This window comes from Clytia hemisphaerica, unplaced genomic scaffold (assembly GCF_902728285.1).
Source record: "Clytia hemisphaerica strain Z4C2 unplaced genomic scaffold, Clytia hemisphaerica genome assembly, whole genome shotgun sequence".
Lineage (NCBI taxonomy): Eukaryota > Metazoa > Cnidaria > Hydrozoa > Leptothecata > Clytiidae > Clytia > Clytia hemisphaerica.
The window spans coordinates 2,594,176-2,613,713 of record NW_027103286.1 but is presented as its reverse complement, the minus strand read 5'-3'; the positions used below and the strand labels follow the sequence as shown (position 1 = coordinate 2,613,713).

The 19,538-nt window shown below is 35.3% G+C and overlaps 2 protein-coding genes across 2 annotated transcripts in view; both read right to left on the bottom strand.

Moving 5' to 3' along the window:
- LOC136806990 (uncharacterized) overlaps positions 1-19,538 on the bottom strand; it is a 59,446-nt gene that overhangs the window by 34,876 nt on the left and 5,032 nt on the right. Inside the window, exons 2-6 of the mRNA XM_067063571.1 lie at positions 7,814-8,000; positions 6,935-7,479; positions 6,530-6,720; positions 1,317-6,181; positions 260-757 (exon numbers count right to left, since the gene is read on the bottom strand). Coding sequence (XP_066919672.1) covers positions 260-757; positions 1,317-6,181; positions 6,530-6,720; positions 6,935-7,479; positions 7,814-8,000 — 6,286 coding nt within the window. The remainder of the gene's footprint in view (positions 1-259; positions 758-1,316; positions 6,182-6,529; positions 6,721-6,934; positions 7,480-7,813; positions 8,001-19,538) is intronic.
- Positions 8,832-10,184, bottom strand: LOC136807091 (TBC1 domain family member 7-like). The gene has a single exon (XM_067063664.1). The coding sequence runs from the start codon at positions 10,140-10,142 to the stop codon at positions 9,222-9,224; it is 921 nt and encodes a 306-aa protein (XP_066919765.1). The 5' UTR covers positions 10,143-10,184; the 3' UTR covers positions 8,832-9,221.

The following is a 19,538-nucleotide window of genomic DNA, read 5'->3' as shown; positions in this document are numbered from 1 at the left end:
GGATACCAAATATTTTGCCCTTTCCTCTTTTAAATTTTACACAAAGTTAAAATAAATGTGTTTTTGTAAAAAACTGATTTACTCAGAGAGATTGTCACGGTCACAACCCATAAACGACAACTATTGCAGGGGTTTCTTATAATCCTTATTACGTTTCCTGAGTAAAATTTTACCATCTTCCCAGTTTCCAAGATTTACTTAAAATGGCTGATAGAATAAACTCTCAACTTGAGACAACACGAAGAAAAATATATCCAACCTAATACTGACGACTGGGATTTCGAGATCAACCAAAACAATCGTCTGATAAGCTATTGCTCTCCTGTTTCCCCGGTTATTAATAACAACCAATTTGATTTGATATTGCTGACGTTCAAGTAGTGTTCTCTTGGCAATTCTCCATCTGGAACCAACTTGTTTGACTTCATCTGGGTCTTGACTGAAACAACCGGTCCGTACGCCATGGAATGAGTACTCACAATACCAATTGTATTCCAGCTTCAATGTTGGTTCAGCCTTGTTTGGATCATACGATTGATCAGCGTCGAGGTATATATCATTTTGCCATGGCAATGTCCGGAAACTACCACCAGATATAACAGCTTGCATTTTTTCTTCATTAACTTTGATGTATTTCTCAACTGATTCTTCAACATTTGCATTTTGAAGTATAGCTTGGAATTTAACGATGTAGTAACCAGCTGTTAGTGAACGAGAAGGGATGTTGTAGGAGATACCAGTGTTGTCGATATCCAGACTAACAAGAGAAAAGAAGAGAACAAGTTTTCAAAAGTTTCTGTGTTTAAAATCGAACGTTTTCAAGTCCATTCCCACAAGTGTACTAGCCGTAATCAGATTAATTCCCATGACAGTGGTTTCCACATGCTAGCAAAGAACTTGAACAATTTCCAGGAACCACAGTATTTATCAACAATTCTAAAAAAACCTTTTTACTTTTCTTCTTAAAGGTCGAATTTCATCGGAAACCCTGCTTCCTGAGTCGTGTATCCACTGTAAAGGTGAGACAACTACTAACTGTTATAATATCTTTACTCTTAGGTTCCAAATAAACGGGGGGACTAATTGTCGGGGGTTGGAGATTGTAATTACGAAAACCCAAAAAAAAGGTAAATATAGGCTAAAATCAGGCTATTTAGAGCAGAATTAGGGACCTTCTCTTGAAAAAATTGAAAAAATTCTTGAAAATTAATAAACGGAGGGTAGGAAATTTTCGAAAAATTAACAAGCAGGGGAGGGGGGGCGCGTTTATTTGGAACCTAACAGTATCAAGGTATAAGGAATTTGATCAAACTTACGTCATTGGGTTCCTGTCCCAGGACGAGGCCCTATGTTGAAAATCCCAATCTGTTATTTGATACAAATGCCACCTGAAGACTAATTTCTTGTAAGTACCACAGAATGATTTCGCTTTAGCCATAATGATTATTTGTTTATCATAGTATGCATTGATGAGGTCATCTTGAGAGGATGTTAGAATGTCAACAGAGGGTGATGGACAATGGTAATCGGTAATAAAGATATTCGTCTCATCTCTGGTAGTTAAAAAGTGATCTGAAGCTTCGACTTGAATTTGGTATGGGCCAGGTTTTTTATATGTATGATTGAAGCTGAAGAAATATGAATATTGTCCGATGTAAATACTATAGTTAGTTGTTGTATGATTGAGTTTCTCAATAGTTGGATCGGAGATGATAGTTTGGTTTCCATCACCAAAGTTGAATTTTAGATTTTTGATTTGTTGGGGATTCATTTTGAAGACCACTGCAAATTCCATGTAGCCTCCCATCGTCCAACTTGTGCCAGGAACTAACCAGATGCGAGGCAATGGAAGCATGGTGTGAAAGCCCATTTCACTAATCTTGTGTGTCTTGTTGTCAGCATTGGCGTAAACTATCAGTTTGTAGTCACCTGCTTTGTGTAGGAAATCAGTAAGAATAAGCATCTGCTTTTGACTTGTTGAAGTGTAGAGCAGTATACTGGTATTCTGTTGGAATACAAAATATTCATAAGTATAACAACCAACTTGTGAACTTGTTTCTGTAATAACGATTGGTTCGTCGGCTCTGAATATACGAGTATCATCTTTGCTTATGCGATGTCCGTTTATCGTAACATTCAAAACGTCAAAGTTCAAAATGTGAACAGAACTCTTCGATACCATAGAATTTAATTTGATGTCCATCAAGAGACTGATTTCAAAACATCCAGGAAAACTGTATTGGTGTGATGGTACCACAAGGCTATTGCCTACAATCTTGTCATATTGAACTTCAGTCATCTTCGATTCCGTACCATCACCATAAAAGAATCGGTAGGACATTCGATCTTCGGATGATATGGTGTTCGGCAATTCTATTTGAATATCAATCGTATTGTTTGGCCAATGTAACACCTTTGGATGGCTGAGTGTGAAATCAAGAGCAGGTGACAGGATCATGATGGTACTGTTGAATACTTCTCTGGAAACGCTGTTCAAAGCTTCGACTGTGTAGTTAAATAGACCAGTATTTAGGAATAGGTATTCCACTGTAAATATACCACCTTGCTGGAAAGGTGTTTCTGGTACAGCTTCAATCTTGAAAGGTGTTGTTTTGCCAAGACTCCAGACATCTGGATTTCGACTTATAACAGGACCAATGACTTTTTCTGTTTGGACATCGAAGGATATAAAAGCACGACTGATTGAGTTTGATAATGTAACTGATACGCTCAATTCACCAGAACCTGTAAACTCTCCACTGTTGACCGTAAAGCTTATCAATGTATCTTTGATGAAAGGTTGGGTATTGTTGATCTCTTTGTTGTTAATGGACACCACAATATTCAACTCAGGCATCAATATAGCTGATTGGAGCTCCATAGCAACCTCAAATGGGTCGCCATACCTAATTTTATTTTCAGGATATGTGTAATTGACAACTATGACTGGATATTGAACCATGGCATTGGTTTCAGCTTCAAGGAGACCAATTCCAGAAAAACATGAAACTGATATGGTATAATTTCCAATTGCAAGGAATGTGTATTGGACCATATCACTGATAGATGAGAACTCTTGGGTACTAGACCCATCTCCAAAATCGAAAGTACAGGTATTTAATGAAGATGCATTCTTGCTGAAGACGTAAATCTTTGTAGGTTTTCCAATGGCAACTGGGTCAGCTAGGATACTCAGAAGTTGTCCAGAACCGTCTTCAGGTTTGTTAATCAGTGTGATATACACAGGTGATAAATCGAGTGAGCTTACATTGTTAAGTATGTGAGTTTCGATGGCTAACTGCATTGGAGTATCAAACGATTCTTCAACAGTGGCTTGCCAGCAATTATTAATATGTTGGCATGCTTCGAAATTTATTTGTAAAATTTTCTCTGTAGTCCTTGTTGTGTCATCTATAAAAGCCAGGGAAGCCTTGACTCGTCCTGCAATGCTTGATGCTCTAAGAGTGATAGATATTGGTTCATTGACGTAGGATGAGTTAAGAGTTAGAAGAGTCATTGATGGATTCATCGGATTATACATAACCACATCTTTAGAGATGGACGATAATAGATCACCATTATGGTTAAAGAAATTAAAAATGAGCGAATAGTTGTTTTCAAATTTGAATGATGTTGAGAAAGTTGCATTGAGTTGACCATTAAAGTCTTGTGTGAGTATGGCGAGTGATGTTTCAGGATACGTCACTTTGACAGTTATTTGATGGCCATCCTTGAAACCATAACGGAACTCGACGTCACTATTAATTCTTGTGTTCGTTACAATCCCATCGACAAATGGTTCAGTTAATTGGACAATAACCTCCATGGATTGATTGGTGATAGAGGCTGTTGATGATGGATTCCAAGCCTCCAAACTGATATTGTAGAGTCCAAAAGTGTTTAACTTGATGGAAACTTGCGGTTCAGATGTGATGTATTGTTCGTGGTTTATTTCCCCATAAATGTCCCATTTGAATTGAAGATTTGAACCTTGGATAACTTTCGCTTTAATTGTTGCACGCTGGTTTACATAAACTTTTTCAGGGACACAAATGTTATTAGCTAGGACTGCTTCTTCATTGACCACAATTTGTGCTGTTTGCTGAATAATACTGACTTGATTTGATACGGTGATTTTCAGATTGTGTGTTCTGACTTCTCCTCTATAAAAGTTACCAGGTAATTTTGTTTGGATTACACTTTCGTTGTAACCAAGTGAAATTGTATAACCGTTTAAAGTCATTTTGAAATAAGGATCTGATAAACCATTGACCGCTGCAGGTATAATTTCAATGTCTTGATCGGTAAGAAGATAGATGATATCATCATTTTGCAGTGCTTTTTCTTCACCATCTGGTGCAATCTTCCAATAGAATTCGGCGTCAACCACACTTAAACTCGTCACATTGAAAGCGTATATGCAACTAATGGGTGATAATGAGGTGCATTTCTCAATACTACCATTAAATTGGACAGCAATGAGAATCTCCACAATTCCAATTGAATTTACTGTTATGCTGATGTTTGACGTATTGGACTGGAAGGATGATCCATTTCTGCCAACAGTTAATAGGAATGTGACGTTTCCACCGACTTGGGCATGTACATTGATAGAGAACGGTTTTCCTAAAGGAACATACATTGGTCTATCAACTGTCAATCCTGTTAAAGCGTCAGTGACATGTATATCTATATCCATTGTGGCTGTACTTATCGGGTTTGTTACATTAACGGAAAGAGTCTTTGTTCCTAGGCTATCAGCGTGAAGAATCACCTTGTTTCCAGAGGTAGTGTTTATCCATATACCAGCACCACTGACTTCCCAATGAAAACTTGCCCCAAAGTATCCAGAATCTAGGGTAGCCTGGTATTGAATATTATGAAACATTGCAAGTTTACTTCCATTCGATTTCTGTATTTTCACACCAGTGATAAAGTCATAGACTGGAAGGCTAGAGCTGATGATGTTATAGTTAAGTCCTGGCATGGTGCTAACATTGACTTTCAATTCTGTTGTTCCTTCAGAAACTGATTGTAAGTCGAGTTTAGAAAGTGAAAAAATGAGTTGGGTAATCGGAGCTTGGTTTCCAAGTGAATAGATGAAATTTCTAACGATAGCTGTGTAATCCGAAATCGACGTGGGAACTTGTACTTCGATAGTAAAATTTTGGTTAACTACGGCATAAGGTGGTAGAGGGGCAAGTGTAAAAGCCTCCAAAATATCGACTTCCTGTGTTACAGTCTGTAGGTGACCATCAAGTGAAATGGTAACCTGAACTAAGCATCTTCCAGGTGTGTTATATTGGTGAGTAACCTTCGTTGTAAATTTACCGTGAAAGTAAACAGGTTGATCATCTCCACAGCCAAAGTTCCAAATGAAGGATATATTGTCTGGCAAATCTGGGTTGAATTGAATGTTAAAAGTTATTGGTAGAGATATCATTGATGGACTTTGACCAGCAGTGAGCGTCAAATCAAAAGACGGGTAAACAAAGATTACAATACTTCGAGAATCTAATTGAATTGATTCATACATCAATAACACTTGAATTTGGTGAAAACCATGCTCTAGAAAAATGACTTCAAAATAGGTCGAGTTGTCTGGATTGTGGATCACTTTAGATTCATTAGCGATTAATTGGCTTGTGTTAGATGCCAGTCGTATAGTTGAATTATTTGTTTTGATAATTACATCAACAAATAGTTCGATATTTTGAATGATGACAGTTAAGTTATAAGATTTATTCACCATTGCTGGTTTTAAAGATTCGCCTACGATTTTAGTGCCAAGTCCTTTGATGAAAGATACATTTTGCTTAAGTGAACTGAACGTTTGACCGTATTTGGTTTCGCCTTGGAATGATATTGGGCCAATGAAAGCATGAGCATTTGATGGTAGAAGTCTTTGAGGAATAGTATTGGTGAAATTGGTAATGGTATTGAATAACAGCTTCATCCGGAATGTTCGATTATCCACTGTGTTTGAGATACCGGCATCGCTGTAAACTTTTATTGATTGATTTCTATGATAAATGACATCCACGGTATGAGCATCGGTTAAGAATAAAACAGGAACATCATTTTGTTTAACTTTGATCGGAGAATCAAAGAGAATCTCATTAAATCCTGCTTCCAGCTCGAGTGTTTTTCTTCCAACCTCTTTTTCATAATCTCGATATACCTAAAATGACAGAGAGAAGTTTTGAAGTTAAAAAGATGAACGAATGGAATAGGAGACAAGAGTATGGCAGCCCTTATTACAGTTCTTTTGTTAAGGTTCTTATTAGTTTTTTCATTGAGTTGTTTGATGTTGCATAAAAAATAAACACAAAGTGATTGGGGCCTCTTAAACCTAAAAAACATCAGAGGATAGATTCACCAGGATAGATTAAGGGTGATGGTGTCAAGTTCTTTTGATTTAAAAAAATAAATTAACTTAAACATTTTAACACAACCAAAGTTGAAGCCTGTGGACAGAATTACCAAATATTAAAATTAGATTTAAATTTAATAAAATCATAATACATACACGAAACACAGTATCGTTGCTCGAACGATTTGCATAAATCTGTATACCAATTACATAACCATCCGATGGAAATATATGATTAACCATCCACAAATGAGCAGGCATTGGTAAAGAGCTGTTGACAGGATGCATGTCAGATGCAGAACAATTCTTGAAGCATGGAATATCGAAATTGGTTTGATAAACACTTGCTAGAAAAGATTTCAATAATAAGAGTTTAAAAAGTATCAAATACAGTTGAAAAAATAAGTAGAAAATTGAATGAACCCAGGTCGTATCATACAAAAATGAACTATTTTGCCAACAATTAATAATTAAGCAGAATTAAGTAAAGTAAGTAAGTAATGAACCAAGTTGTTAATGTTAGTTCTGATAATAATAATTACTCATATTTACATCACTTACGCAATATTTTCTGAGGTTCAAGTATACTGCCAAAAACATTCCAGGTGATAGAAGTTTCAGTAACACCTCCAATAATTTCTCCATAAAGCTTTATTGTCGAGTTTTTTCTTTCCTTGTCATTTTGGAGGAATATGACACTTGGGGTTGTTTTCAGAGAGATAATATTTGGGTTGATTTTATGTTCTAAATTAAGAGCCATTGTAATAGAGCAATTTAGTAAATATCTTGAAGTGATGGAAATGTTATATGTTCCAAGAGAACTAAAACTGTATGTAAACAAAGGGTTAGCCAGTTGGTTGATGGTCTGCCGGTCAGAAATTTCCAAACTGTACACATTAGAGGATACATTTTCAAGGGAACCAGCCATCCGGAATGAAATTTCATCACCAATAAAGGGATGTGAAGGTTTGATGTTGAAGAGATTTTCATAGAATGAGCTTTCACCAAGGTCCAACCATGGTTTGAGATTGAAAACAAGAGATTTTCCTGGATCTTGACAATATGAATTTTGATCTTCATGAGTAATCACTTGATTACTTTCACAGCTAAAAAAATTAAGAATTATTTATTATGATTATTGCAATATGTTTGCGTATGAAGTTCTTATACCCATTTCACATTTAAAGCACATAGTATATCAAAAGAATTCTGTGTTTATGTATTCATAAAAGTAATATATGTGTTGAATATGACATTCTTGATGTGTGCAAAAAAATCTAAATAGACATGTCTTAATCTTATAAACATTAATAAACACTAAACAATTCCAATCAAAATATTTACTCAGTGTAACATCAAGTCAATGATTATACAGTACTTTCAATCAATTGGGTATAACTAAAAAACTGGTTATTATTGTAAATTGGAACCTTCACATACCTTAACTTGGCACAAGTTACACCATTTTCTACTTCCAAAGGATGTTTAAATTGCCAAACAAAATTAGCTCGGCAGAAACAGGATTGATCAAAAGTAAAGCATGCATGCAAACAAATGACATTCTTTTCTCCAGCATCATAGATTGATTCATGTGGTTTGTCATCATAGTAGCAAATGAAATATGCCTCTAAAAATAAATTTGAAATGATGAATTAGTTTCTTATATCGCAGCATTGTAATACTGTAAGCATTTGTTGTATAATAAAAAGGTTGATATTGTTAGAAAGATTTTTATGCGCTTATATATTTCCCAAAATTGTTTTTCAAAATTAGTTCAAGAAAGTTAAGAAAAATGAAGAAGAAAAAAACGAACTTCTTGTAGAATAGCACTTCAATTACCATTTTCACAAGAACAACCCTTTAATCTACAATCGTAGCCGAAATATTTGGCACAAAAGGGGAATTCCCTCAAAACTTTGAAGCCGCAAGTGATTTTTGAGTGCTTTGAAGTACAGTTTGGAAGTAGAGGTTTAACTCTGAGTTTTAACATTAGACTTAAGACTTAGGACCTTAAGATCTCAGAATCTAAAAGCTCAAAAATATTCCAATAAGGCTGAGAATATAGTCTGGAAGCCACTTAACCCCTCCCAAATAGAAAAATCCAATGAAGCAAATTGGATTTACTGAAACTGCAATTCTCGCCCAACCATTAAATTCTGAAAAACGTTAAAATACCCAAAATTGCCAATACATTTCGGCGCTGATTGTAGATCAGCAATACTGTTTATTTAACTATACATGCTTGGAAAGTTATGGCCAAAAATAAAAACACTGAACACCTTTTTGACAGACTTCAGTAACTATTTACCAATTTGGAGGTAGTTAAGGGTTCACTTTTAATTCAAAACCAAGCTGTATAGTAATATTTTTGGTGATTTGCATGCTAGTCAATGCCTGAGAGTCTTTAATAAAACTTTTTAAGAGCTCAGGGGGGATAACAACTAGAAAGTGTTATGAATAGTTTGATGAAATAAAATGGAAACGTCAATGAAGTATTTATAATTAAATTTAAATAATGAAAATAATTTTTCACAATCTAATAATAAAAACTGAATTTTGATAAAAAATAATATTGGTATTTCAAAGCGGTCCTTGAATTTCAATTTAAAGATTATGAACCTAAAACCAGTTCCTTAAATGTTTGAGACAGTAAAAATTGTAAAGCTACAAAACTAAATTTTTTTGAAATCCTAGGGATGCCTAAGTGTTCTTTTCTTCCTTCTACCAGACATGAATGCCCATATTAAGTTTTATGCTCAATATTTTGCACCTTCATGACGTCAGATTAACATTAGAATAATGTTTTTTCCTTATCAAAGGTTATCAAGCAAGAAGAGATTTTGTAGTTTTAATGGTCATGATTATGACAACCAATTTCTGCACACAGAGAATTGCGATGTTGTTCCCACAGTTCCATTGTCTTGTCAACTACCGCTAAACCAGCTTCTTCTTGCAAGTGGCTTATCATTTTCAAAGCTTCTTCAGATGAACGCACCTGCTTTAATTTCAAGGAAAATGTTAATAACAAAGCTACGCATACAAAAAGTAAAATGTTACATGATCCTGCCACTATTTTATCAAGAATTCTTTCTAAATACTCCAAGCAATCTGCAAAAACAGATGAAAAATATGTTTGAAACCAACGGTCATACGGGAGCACTTTGAACAACTGAATTTCGCACAAGTGTTCAAATAATCGTTGATCTTCTAATTGTGAATAGTATTTCACATATTGTGGAAGTTTACTAAAACTTTCATAAAGCTGTTCTTGTCGATTATATAAATGTTTTGTAATCCAAAAGCAATCACATTCATCAGATACAACTCCACATACAGCTTGACTTATTGATTCTAACACAAATACTTTGTGACCATCACGTTTTAAAATATTTCCATGTAAAACACTGAGCTGCCCAAAATCTAATAAATACATCAAAACAATGTCTCTTGGGTTCAAGTTACTCCTGTTTGTTTCCCCATGGTCATTTAACATTTGCATTGTTATTAAAGCTTGCTTCAAATCTTCATAATGACCTTGTCTCTGTGTATTCACAAACTCGCTTGATTCTTTACATGTTGGGGATATACCAAGTTGAACTTTCCAAACAAGTGAACGATAGATTGCTGGTAATGTGAATTTATGAGAAAAATGTTTCAACTTATCTGTGCTCAAAGGGTTTTCACTTAACAACAGTTCCAATGTCTTCTTTTGGTCAACATTTTTTAACCCAAGAGTATCATAATAAAGCATACGAAAATTGTCAGCCATGATTTATTATTTTGTATTTATTCTTTATTAAAAAGACCTAAATAAAAGCAAGCTATCGTTATTGTAATAGGAAATCAATGAGAAATCTAAAAGCTAAGGTATAGGCAGGCTTTTGAATATTGTTTAATATAAAAGACATACATACCCTAAGTTGGTCTAATGTCAACATCTCTCTTCCAATTCTGACACCCTTCTTTAGAGATAGGAGTAAGGGGAAGGTCAGAATCACTGATGGACAAAAGATTTTTTCTCCCTGACCCCTAAGCAAAAAAACTAGTTTCTCTCAGCAATTCAAATCTTCTTATTTTCCAATCTCAAAAAAAGGGTGTCGTATCAGAATCCATTGATTGGATCAATCAATCAATCATTGATTGGAAAAAGTTATCAATTGTGGGAGAGTCTGGTAAAAGTAACACGAAATAAAAGTTACTCCTGTCAAAAATATTCATCTTTGAACTACAATCTTTCTGAACAGATAGATGTATTGTCTTTCTAACATAAGAAATTCTATTACTATTTCTATATATTTATTTGCATAAATTCATTAGAATTACTTTCACAAATGTTAAACAAAAATTGTTATGAAAATTAAAAGCCTTATTATAATACATTGTTAAAATAATCTGAGTAAGGGGAAAGATAAGCTTAGGATCAAGACTTTAGCATAGTGGTAAAAGAATTATTATGCCAATTGTTTTGAAACAATAAAAACAAATTATCTGCTCTATTTTCATCCACCTATTTTCCTCAAAACCCTATTTTACTCCATGAGCTTGAACGAAAGTTCTGTTGAGAATGATCAGAAGACCTGGATACCATTCAGGAATTTTTTAACAAAAAATTAACTTCAAAATTGCTCCGTGTATATACTTGTCTGTTCCTATCAATCTATCAATTTCAATAAACCTTTTGCTAGGCGTGATGTCATGTTGAAAAATTAAAAACTCCAGCATAAAAAAAATTCATATGAAAGCATAATTAGTAAAATGTGTGTAAATTGAATATTTTCTTATCATGGTTTTGATGCTGGAGTTTTTATCAGTTACTATCATTCATCAGTTTTTAATTATTCAACATGACATCACACCTCCACCTCCCAAAAGGTCTACCGTCAACTGCTCTAACTTGAGACGATTGGTCGAAACATGGGACAGTTGATATCTGACCTGTATTTTCACTTATAATACTGTTAAATCTCTTTGACAACAAATTTGTTTTGATAACTCCACCAAAGTTATCAATTATACTTTTTGTCATAACATGTCACACAGCGCGCCCTTTTTAACTTTCTTGTTTTCATTCAAAATGACTGGACGCTGATTGGAGAATTAGAGAAAGCACACCGCCTATCACCTGATGGGATTAACAAATAGCTTGCCGCGTGAGTGATGTTAAACGATCCATCGTTTTGCTACTAATTTGTTCTTCTTCGTTCCAGACACTCGCATGTGTTTCACTACGGATTTTTTTCATATTTTGATTTTAAAAAGCCTACTTGGTGCGAAAGAGAAATCGTGCATTTTTTAATACGCCGTTCATTAACTCAAATCAAATGACTTTGGGTTTGGTGAAATGGTGGTCGAATGGCCGTCCCATGTTTTGTCAGATAGTCCCAAGTTAGAGCAGTTGAAATCATATCATATTCTGGTTTTCATGTTATTAGATGCTGATTTGGAGCTTTAGAACTAGCCTAATTACTATCATACTGTGAGATCGGGCAACTTGCACCAGTGGAGGCAAACATGCATAGCCCTCAAATGAATGACCTGTCTGGTCATTAAAATACAAAGTAAAATCAAAACAAAAATGGTAGAGTAGAGCTGCGAACAGAGCTGCGTAGTTCATTTGTTTGAAATTTTGCTGCTTTGATTGGTCAGTCATTTGATGGCTATGCAAGTTTCCCTCCACTGATGCAAGTTACCCCACTTCATATATCTTTAAGAAAAACCAAAAACATTGACCTAAAACCAATGCACAAAAAGAAGCGCCAGCCATAAGATTGACCCCCTTATTTCCCCTTTTTCGCCCTGGGTTTCCTCAAGTAACTCATATCGCGCATTCTGATTGGTCAGAGAAAACAAAAGTGGTTTTTGCGCGTGAATTGCATGTTTTAATACACCATTTAGGAGTCTCACTATCTCCACCGTGTTCCACCGTGAAGGCGGTAGGTAAAAATGTGCACTTTAGTACTGTGGAAGGTTAGAGGGATGTAAACGTTGTCAATTTTTTTCCTTCCTTTAAAGAGAATCATTTAGATATTTGAACATGATAACAATGATAATTTTATGGATCTCTCCTGGAAATTTCACAGAAATTCATCTAAAGTAAAAGAAGTTATGATTAAAAGAAGTTATTTTCCTACCATTTCTCTGCTAGGTTTCCTTACGAGAACCGGAATTTTACCAACCATTTTTTTAACGAGAAAGAGTGGTCGCTAAAATCAAAACAATGGAAAATTGTTTGGACGTGTGCACAGTTGACACTACTAAACAGTGCTTCACAAACAGCGATATCTCGATCGCACGGAAGCACTTCAAAACACCAGCTTTTTTGGAGTTTTGTCTCGTTTACCCAAACGCTTCAATCTCGCGTAGGCTTAGGGGTCAAGACTAGAACCCCCAATACGAGACATTTGCCTGACCGAAAAAAAATCATCATCATCAATTTTGTTAATTGTCAGAATCGTTTACTCAATGGAAATACGCAACTTTCTGAAGTTTCATTTTTTTTCGGTTGTGCTTCATTTTAAAAATAACGAAGATGAAAAGTTACCATCAATCCCGCGAGTAAAAGAAAGTATTCCGACTAGTCTACGAAAAGTGCGCTTACGCGGCGAATAGAATATCTCGCAAATTAATATATGCATAAAACTGACGAAATCCTTTCTTTTTTATGCTTAGGTGACATCACCATCGATCCTGACTTGACAATGGAGAACCAAATTTGGCAATGCATAATTATTACGAGCAGCCGAGAAAGTTTGTGTGACGCAAAAATTGCGCGATAAACGAAGCCCTAAAAAACGCCCACTGAAAATTGAAACTAGGAATTTATTGAATATTTCCCTTAATGAAGTATCAAACTTTTTGTTTTTTGTAATTATTATAAATTCATAATTTTTAAATACTACTTTTTGAAAGTCAAAGGACAATGAAAGCGAATATTAGCTGATTGGGTGGATATTGGGCGGACGGGCGTTTTGCACGTTCCGAGATCGGAAATTAAACAAGAGTAAAAGACGGGGACGTCTATGTAATATTAATTCATTATATTTTTTTTTTTTTTCGCGAATGAAAAATAAATTTTTGATTTTTGAATTAAGGAAATATCCGGATTGTTTTAGTAGGCACTTCGGTCACGTAAATAAAAACACGTGTATATGTTGAAGCCAACTGTGGACTGAACGAAATGGCAATTACATAAATTATTGTGGAAGTGAACGCTTTAGACGAATATTTGGGAAATCAAAAAGACAACTTTTGTGAGAATGTTGAGTTTTGTTTATATTGCTGTTTGTGACGCACTGCTAAACGGTGTATTGGGCAAGATAAACTCGATTTCAGATTATTTCAACGCGGTGCTACATATTTAAAACATATTTGATAAAATCGAAGGTATTTGATACAATCAAAGATATTCAATATGATCGTAGGTAATCGAAAAGTAATCAAAATGATTGAACAAACGTTGTTACTAAAAGTGGTAACGGTAGGTAACGATAGGTAACGACAAGTAACGACAAGTAACGGTAGGTAACGACAGGTAACGATGAAGTAACGGTCGGTAACGATGAAGTAACGCAAGTAACGAGGGGTAACGAAAAAGTAACGAAGTAACGATGGGGAAAAAGCTGAAAATGGTGGCCCTGAGGTGTCGAACTATCAAAATTTGTAAATTTCTGCGCCAGAACTAATGGTCCCGGTGATTTTGGGAGAACCTAACAACTCTGGTTAATCTATTCAAGAATTTGGGAAATCTGATGATTTTACAGCAGAATCTGATCGTTCTGGTGAATATGACTGTGGAGATAATAAATCCAATTGTTTTTATTGTAAATTGGTGTTTGTGAATAAACTGAAAGATTTGATGGCTTTGGTGAATCAATGGTGTTGGTCAATGCAATGATGAAATAAATGCTGCTGGTCAATGCAATGATGGAATCAATGGTGCTGGTCAATGCAATGATGAAATCAATGGTGCTGGTCAATGAAATGATGGAATCAAAGGTGCTGGTCAATGCAATGATGGAATCAATGGTGCTGGTCAATGCAATGATGGAATCAATGGTGCTGATCAATGCAATGATGGAATCAATGGTGCTGGTCAATGCAATGATGGAATCAATGCATGGTGCTGGTCAATGTAATGATGGAATCATTGGTGATGGTCAATGCAGTGATGGAATCAATGGTGTTGGTCAATGCAATGATGGAACCAATGGTGCTGGTCAATGCAATGATGGAATCAATGGTTTTGGTCAACACAATGCTGGAATCAATGATGCTGTTCAATGCAATGATGGAGTCAATACTGCTGGTCAATGCAATGATGGAATCAATGGTGCTGGTCAATGCAATGATGGAATCAATGGTTTTGGTCAACACAATGCTGGAATCAATGATGCTGGTCAATGCAATGATGGAGTCAATACTGCTGGTCAATGCAATGATGGAATCAACGGTGCTGGTCAATGCAATAATGGAATCAATGGTGCTGGTCAATGCAATGATGGAATCAATGGTGTTGGTCAACACAATGCTGGAATCAATGATGCTGGTCAATGCAATGATGGAATCAATGGTGCTGGTCAATGCTATGATGGAATCAATGGTGCTGGTCAATACAATGATGGAATCAATGGTGGTGGTCAATGCAATGATGGAATCAATGGTGTTGGTCAATACAATGATGGAATCAATGGTCCTGGTCAATGCAATGATGGAATCAATGGTTCTGGTGAATTCAATGGTGGAATCGATGGTGGTTTACTGGTGGATACAATGCTGCACTCACCAATGGTACTGTTGTGCAGGTGAATGCAAGTTAGGATTTGTGCATTTTTTGTAAGAATCATCTTTATAAGAAATCTATCCATAATTTTTAATTCAAGGGGTATTGACTTTCGGCGATGGGTTCTTTCAAAGCAAGTTGGGGTTTGTGCAAAATGTGAGCATATTTATTGTTCTTATAAGCATCATCTTTATAACAATACGATCGATAACTTTTGATTCAAGGGGTATTGACTTTCGGCGATTGGTTCATTCAAAGCAACTTGGAGTTTGTGCAAAATGTGAGCATATTTATTTTTCTTATAAGCATCATCTTTATAAGAATACAATCAATAACTTTTGATTTAAGGGGTATTGACTTTCGGCGATTGGTTCATTCAAAGCAACTTGGGGTTTGTGCAAAATGTGAGCATATTTATTTTTCTTATAAGCATCATCTTTATAAGAATACAATCCATAACTTTTAATTCAAGGGGTATTGACTTTCGGCGATTGGTTCATTCAAAGCAACTTGGGGTTTGTGCAAAATGTGAGCATATTTATTTTTCTTATAAGCATCATCTTTATAAGAATACAATCAATAACTTTTGATTCAAGGGGTATTGACTTTCGGCAATTGGTTTATTCAAAGCAAGTTAGGGGTTGTGCAAAATGTGAGCATATTTATTTTTCTTATAAGCATCATCTTTATAAGAATACAATCCATAACTTTTGATTCAAGGGGTATTGACTTTCGGCGATTGGTTCATTCAAAGCAACTTGGGGTTTGTGCAAAATGTGAGCATATTTCTTTTTCTTATAAGCATCATCTTTATAAGAATACAATCAATAACTTTTGATTCAGGGGTATGGGACTTTCGGCGATTGGTTTATTCAAAGCAAGTTAGGGGTTGTGCAAAATGTGAGCATATTTATTTTTCTTATAAGCATCATCTTTATAAGAATACAATCCATAACTTTTGATTCAAGGGGTATTGACTTTCGGCGATTGGTTCATTCAAAGCAACTTGGGGTTTGTGCAGAATGTGAGCATATTTCTTTTTCTTATAAGCATCATCTTTATAAGAATACAATCAATAACTTTTGATTCAAGGGGTATTGACTTTCGGCGATTGGTTTATTCAAAGCAAGTTAGGGGTTGTGCAAAATGTGAGCATATTTATTTTTCTTATAAGCATCATCTTTATAAAATGTGAGCATATTTATTTTCCTTATAAGCATCATCTTTATAAGAATACAATCAATAACTTTTGATTGCAGGGGTATTGACTTTCGGCGATTGGTTTATTCAAAGCAAGTTAGGGGTTGTACAAAATGTGAGCATATTTATTTTTCTTATAAGCATCATCTTCATAAAATTACAATCCACAACCTTTGAAGGTTTCGAATTTCGGTGATTGGAATTTTGGACTTTTCATTTTAAAACGCATCTTATCCTTAATGTAATATTGTTTTGTTAAATTGATTTGCAGAATGGAATGCTAAAATTTTGCTGCAATGTCAATTGCACAAGAATCAATTAAGAAACGAGCAATCAGTGAATGGCAATCAAATTATTAAGAGCTTAATTATAAGCTAATTAAAATACTATTCGTATGTGAAATCATTGACTTTCTTTGAATGAACCAATCACCAAAATTCAAAACCTTCAAAGGTTATGGATTGTAATCTTATGAAGATGATGCTTATAAGGAAAATAAATATACTCACATTTTGCACAATCCCTAACTTGCTTTGAATAAACCAAATAAATAAATTCAAAACCTTCAAAGGTTATGGATTGTAATTTTATGAAGATGATGCTTATAAGAAAAATAAATATGCTCACATTTAACACAATCCCTAACTTGCTTTGAATGAACCAATCGCCGAAAATAAATACCCCTTGAATCAAAAGTTATTGATTGTATTCTTATAAAGATGATGTTTATAAGAAAAATAAATATGCTCACATTTGGCACAAACCCCAAGTTGCTTTGAATGAACCAATTGCCGAAAGTCAATACCCCTTGAATCAAAAGTTATGGATTGTATTCTTATAAAGATGATGCTTATAAGAAAAATAAATATGCTCACCTTTTGCACAAACCCCAAGTTGCTTTGAATGAACCAATCGCCGAAAGTCAATACCCCTTGAATCAAAAGTTATTGATTGTATTCTTATAAAGATGATGCTTATAAGAAAAATGAATATGCTCACATTTGGCACAAACCCCAAGTTGCTTTGAATGAACCAATCGCCGAAAGTCAATACCCCTTGAATCAAAAGTTATGGATTGTATTCTTATAAAGATGATGCTTATAAGAAAATAAATATGCTCACATTTTTGCACAAACCCCAAGTTGCTTTGAATGAACCAATCGCGAAAGTCAATACCCCTTGAATCAAAAGTTATGGATTGTATTCTTATAAAGATGATGCTTATAAGAAAAATAAATATGCTCACATTTTGCACAAACCCCAAGTTGCTTTGAATGAACCAATCGCCGAAAGTCCCATACCCCTTGAATCAAAAGTTATGGATTGTATTCTTATAAAGATGATGCTTATAAGGAAAATAAATATGCCCACATTTTGCATAATCCCCAAGTTGCTTTGAATGAACCAATCGCCGAAAGTCAATACCCCTTGAATCAAAAGTTATGGATTGTATTCTTATAAAGATGATGCTTATAAGAAAAATAAATATGCTCACATTTTGCACAAACCCCAAGTTGCTTTGAATGAACCAATCGCCGAAAGTCAATACCCCTTGAGTAAAAAGTTATGGATTGTATTCTTATAAAGATGATGCTTATAAGAAAAATAAAAATGCTACAATTTTTCACATCCCTAACTTGCTTTGGAAGAACCCATCGCCGAAAGTCAATACCCCTTGAATAAAAAATTATGGATAGATTTCTTATAAAGCTGATGCTTACAAAAATGCACAATCTCTAACCTTCATTCACCTGCACAACAGTACCATTCGTGAGTGCAGCATTGAATCCACCAGTACACCACCATCGATTCCACCATTGAATTCACCAGCACCAATGATTCCATCATTGTATTGGCCAGCACCATTGATTCCATCATTGCATTGACCAGCACCATTGATTCCATCATTGTATTGACCAGCACCAATGATTCCATCATTGTATTGGCCAACACCATTGATTCCATCATTGCATTGACCAGCACCATTGATTCCATCATTGTATTGACCAGCACCATTGATTCCATCATTGTATTGACCAACACCATTGATTCCATCATTGCATTGACCAGCACCATTGATTCCATCATTGTATTGACCAGCACCATATTGGCCAACACCATTGATTCCATCATTGCATTGACCAGCACCATTGATTCCATCATTGTATTGACCAGCACCATTGATTCCATCATTGTATTGACCAACACCATTGATTCCATCATTGCATTGACCAGCACCATTGATTCCATCATTGTATTGACCAGCACCATTGATTCCATCATTGTATTGACCGGCACCATTGATTCCAGCATTGTATTGACCAGCGCCATTGATTCCATCATTGCATTGACCAGCACCATTGATTCCATCATTGCATTGACCAGCACCATTGATTCCATCATTGCATTGACCAGCACCATTGATTCCATCATTCTATTGACCGGCACCATTGATTCCATCATTGTATTGACCAGCACCATTGATTCCATCATTGCATTGACCAGCACCATTGATTCCATCATTCTATTGACCGGCACCATTGATTCCATCATTGTATTGACCAGCACCATTGATTCCAGCATTGTATTGACCAGCGCCATTGATTCCATCATTGCATTGACCAGCACCATTGATTCCATCATTGCATTGACCAGCAGCATTGATTCACCAAAGCCGTCAAATCTTTCAGTTTATTCACAAACACCAATTTACAATAAGAACAATTGGATTTATTATCTCCACAGTCATATTCACCAGAACGATCAGATCCTGCTCTACAATCATCAGATTTCCCAAACTCCTGAATAGATTAACCAGAGTCGTTAGGTCGGTCGGTTTAGGTCCCAAAATCACTGGAACCATTAGCTCTGGCGCAGAAATTTACAAATTTTGATAGTTCATCGACACGTCAGGGCCACCATTTTCAGCTTTTTCCCCATCGTTACTTCGTTACTTTTTCGTTACCCCTCGTTACTTGCGTTACTTCATCGTTACCGACCGTTACTTCATCGTTACCTGTCGTTACCTACCGTTACTTGTCGTTACCTATCGTTACCTACCGTTACCTACCGTTACCACTTTTAGTAACAACGTTGAACAAATCGAAAAAGGTTGAAGAAAATGCCATAATCTAGAGTCGAGTGAGTATTCGATCACCAATAAAATCAATGGAACGTTTGATTAGT

Bases quoted from the DNA above. Each gene is read 5' to 3' on its own strand.
- LOC136807091 (XM_067063664.1), bottom strand. From the start codon at position 10,142: ATGGCTGACAATTTTCGTATGCTTTATTATGATACTCTTGGGTTAAAA.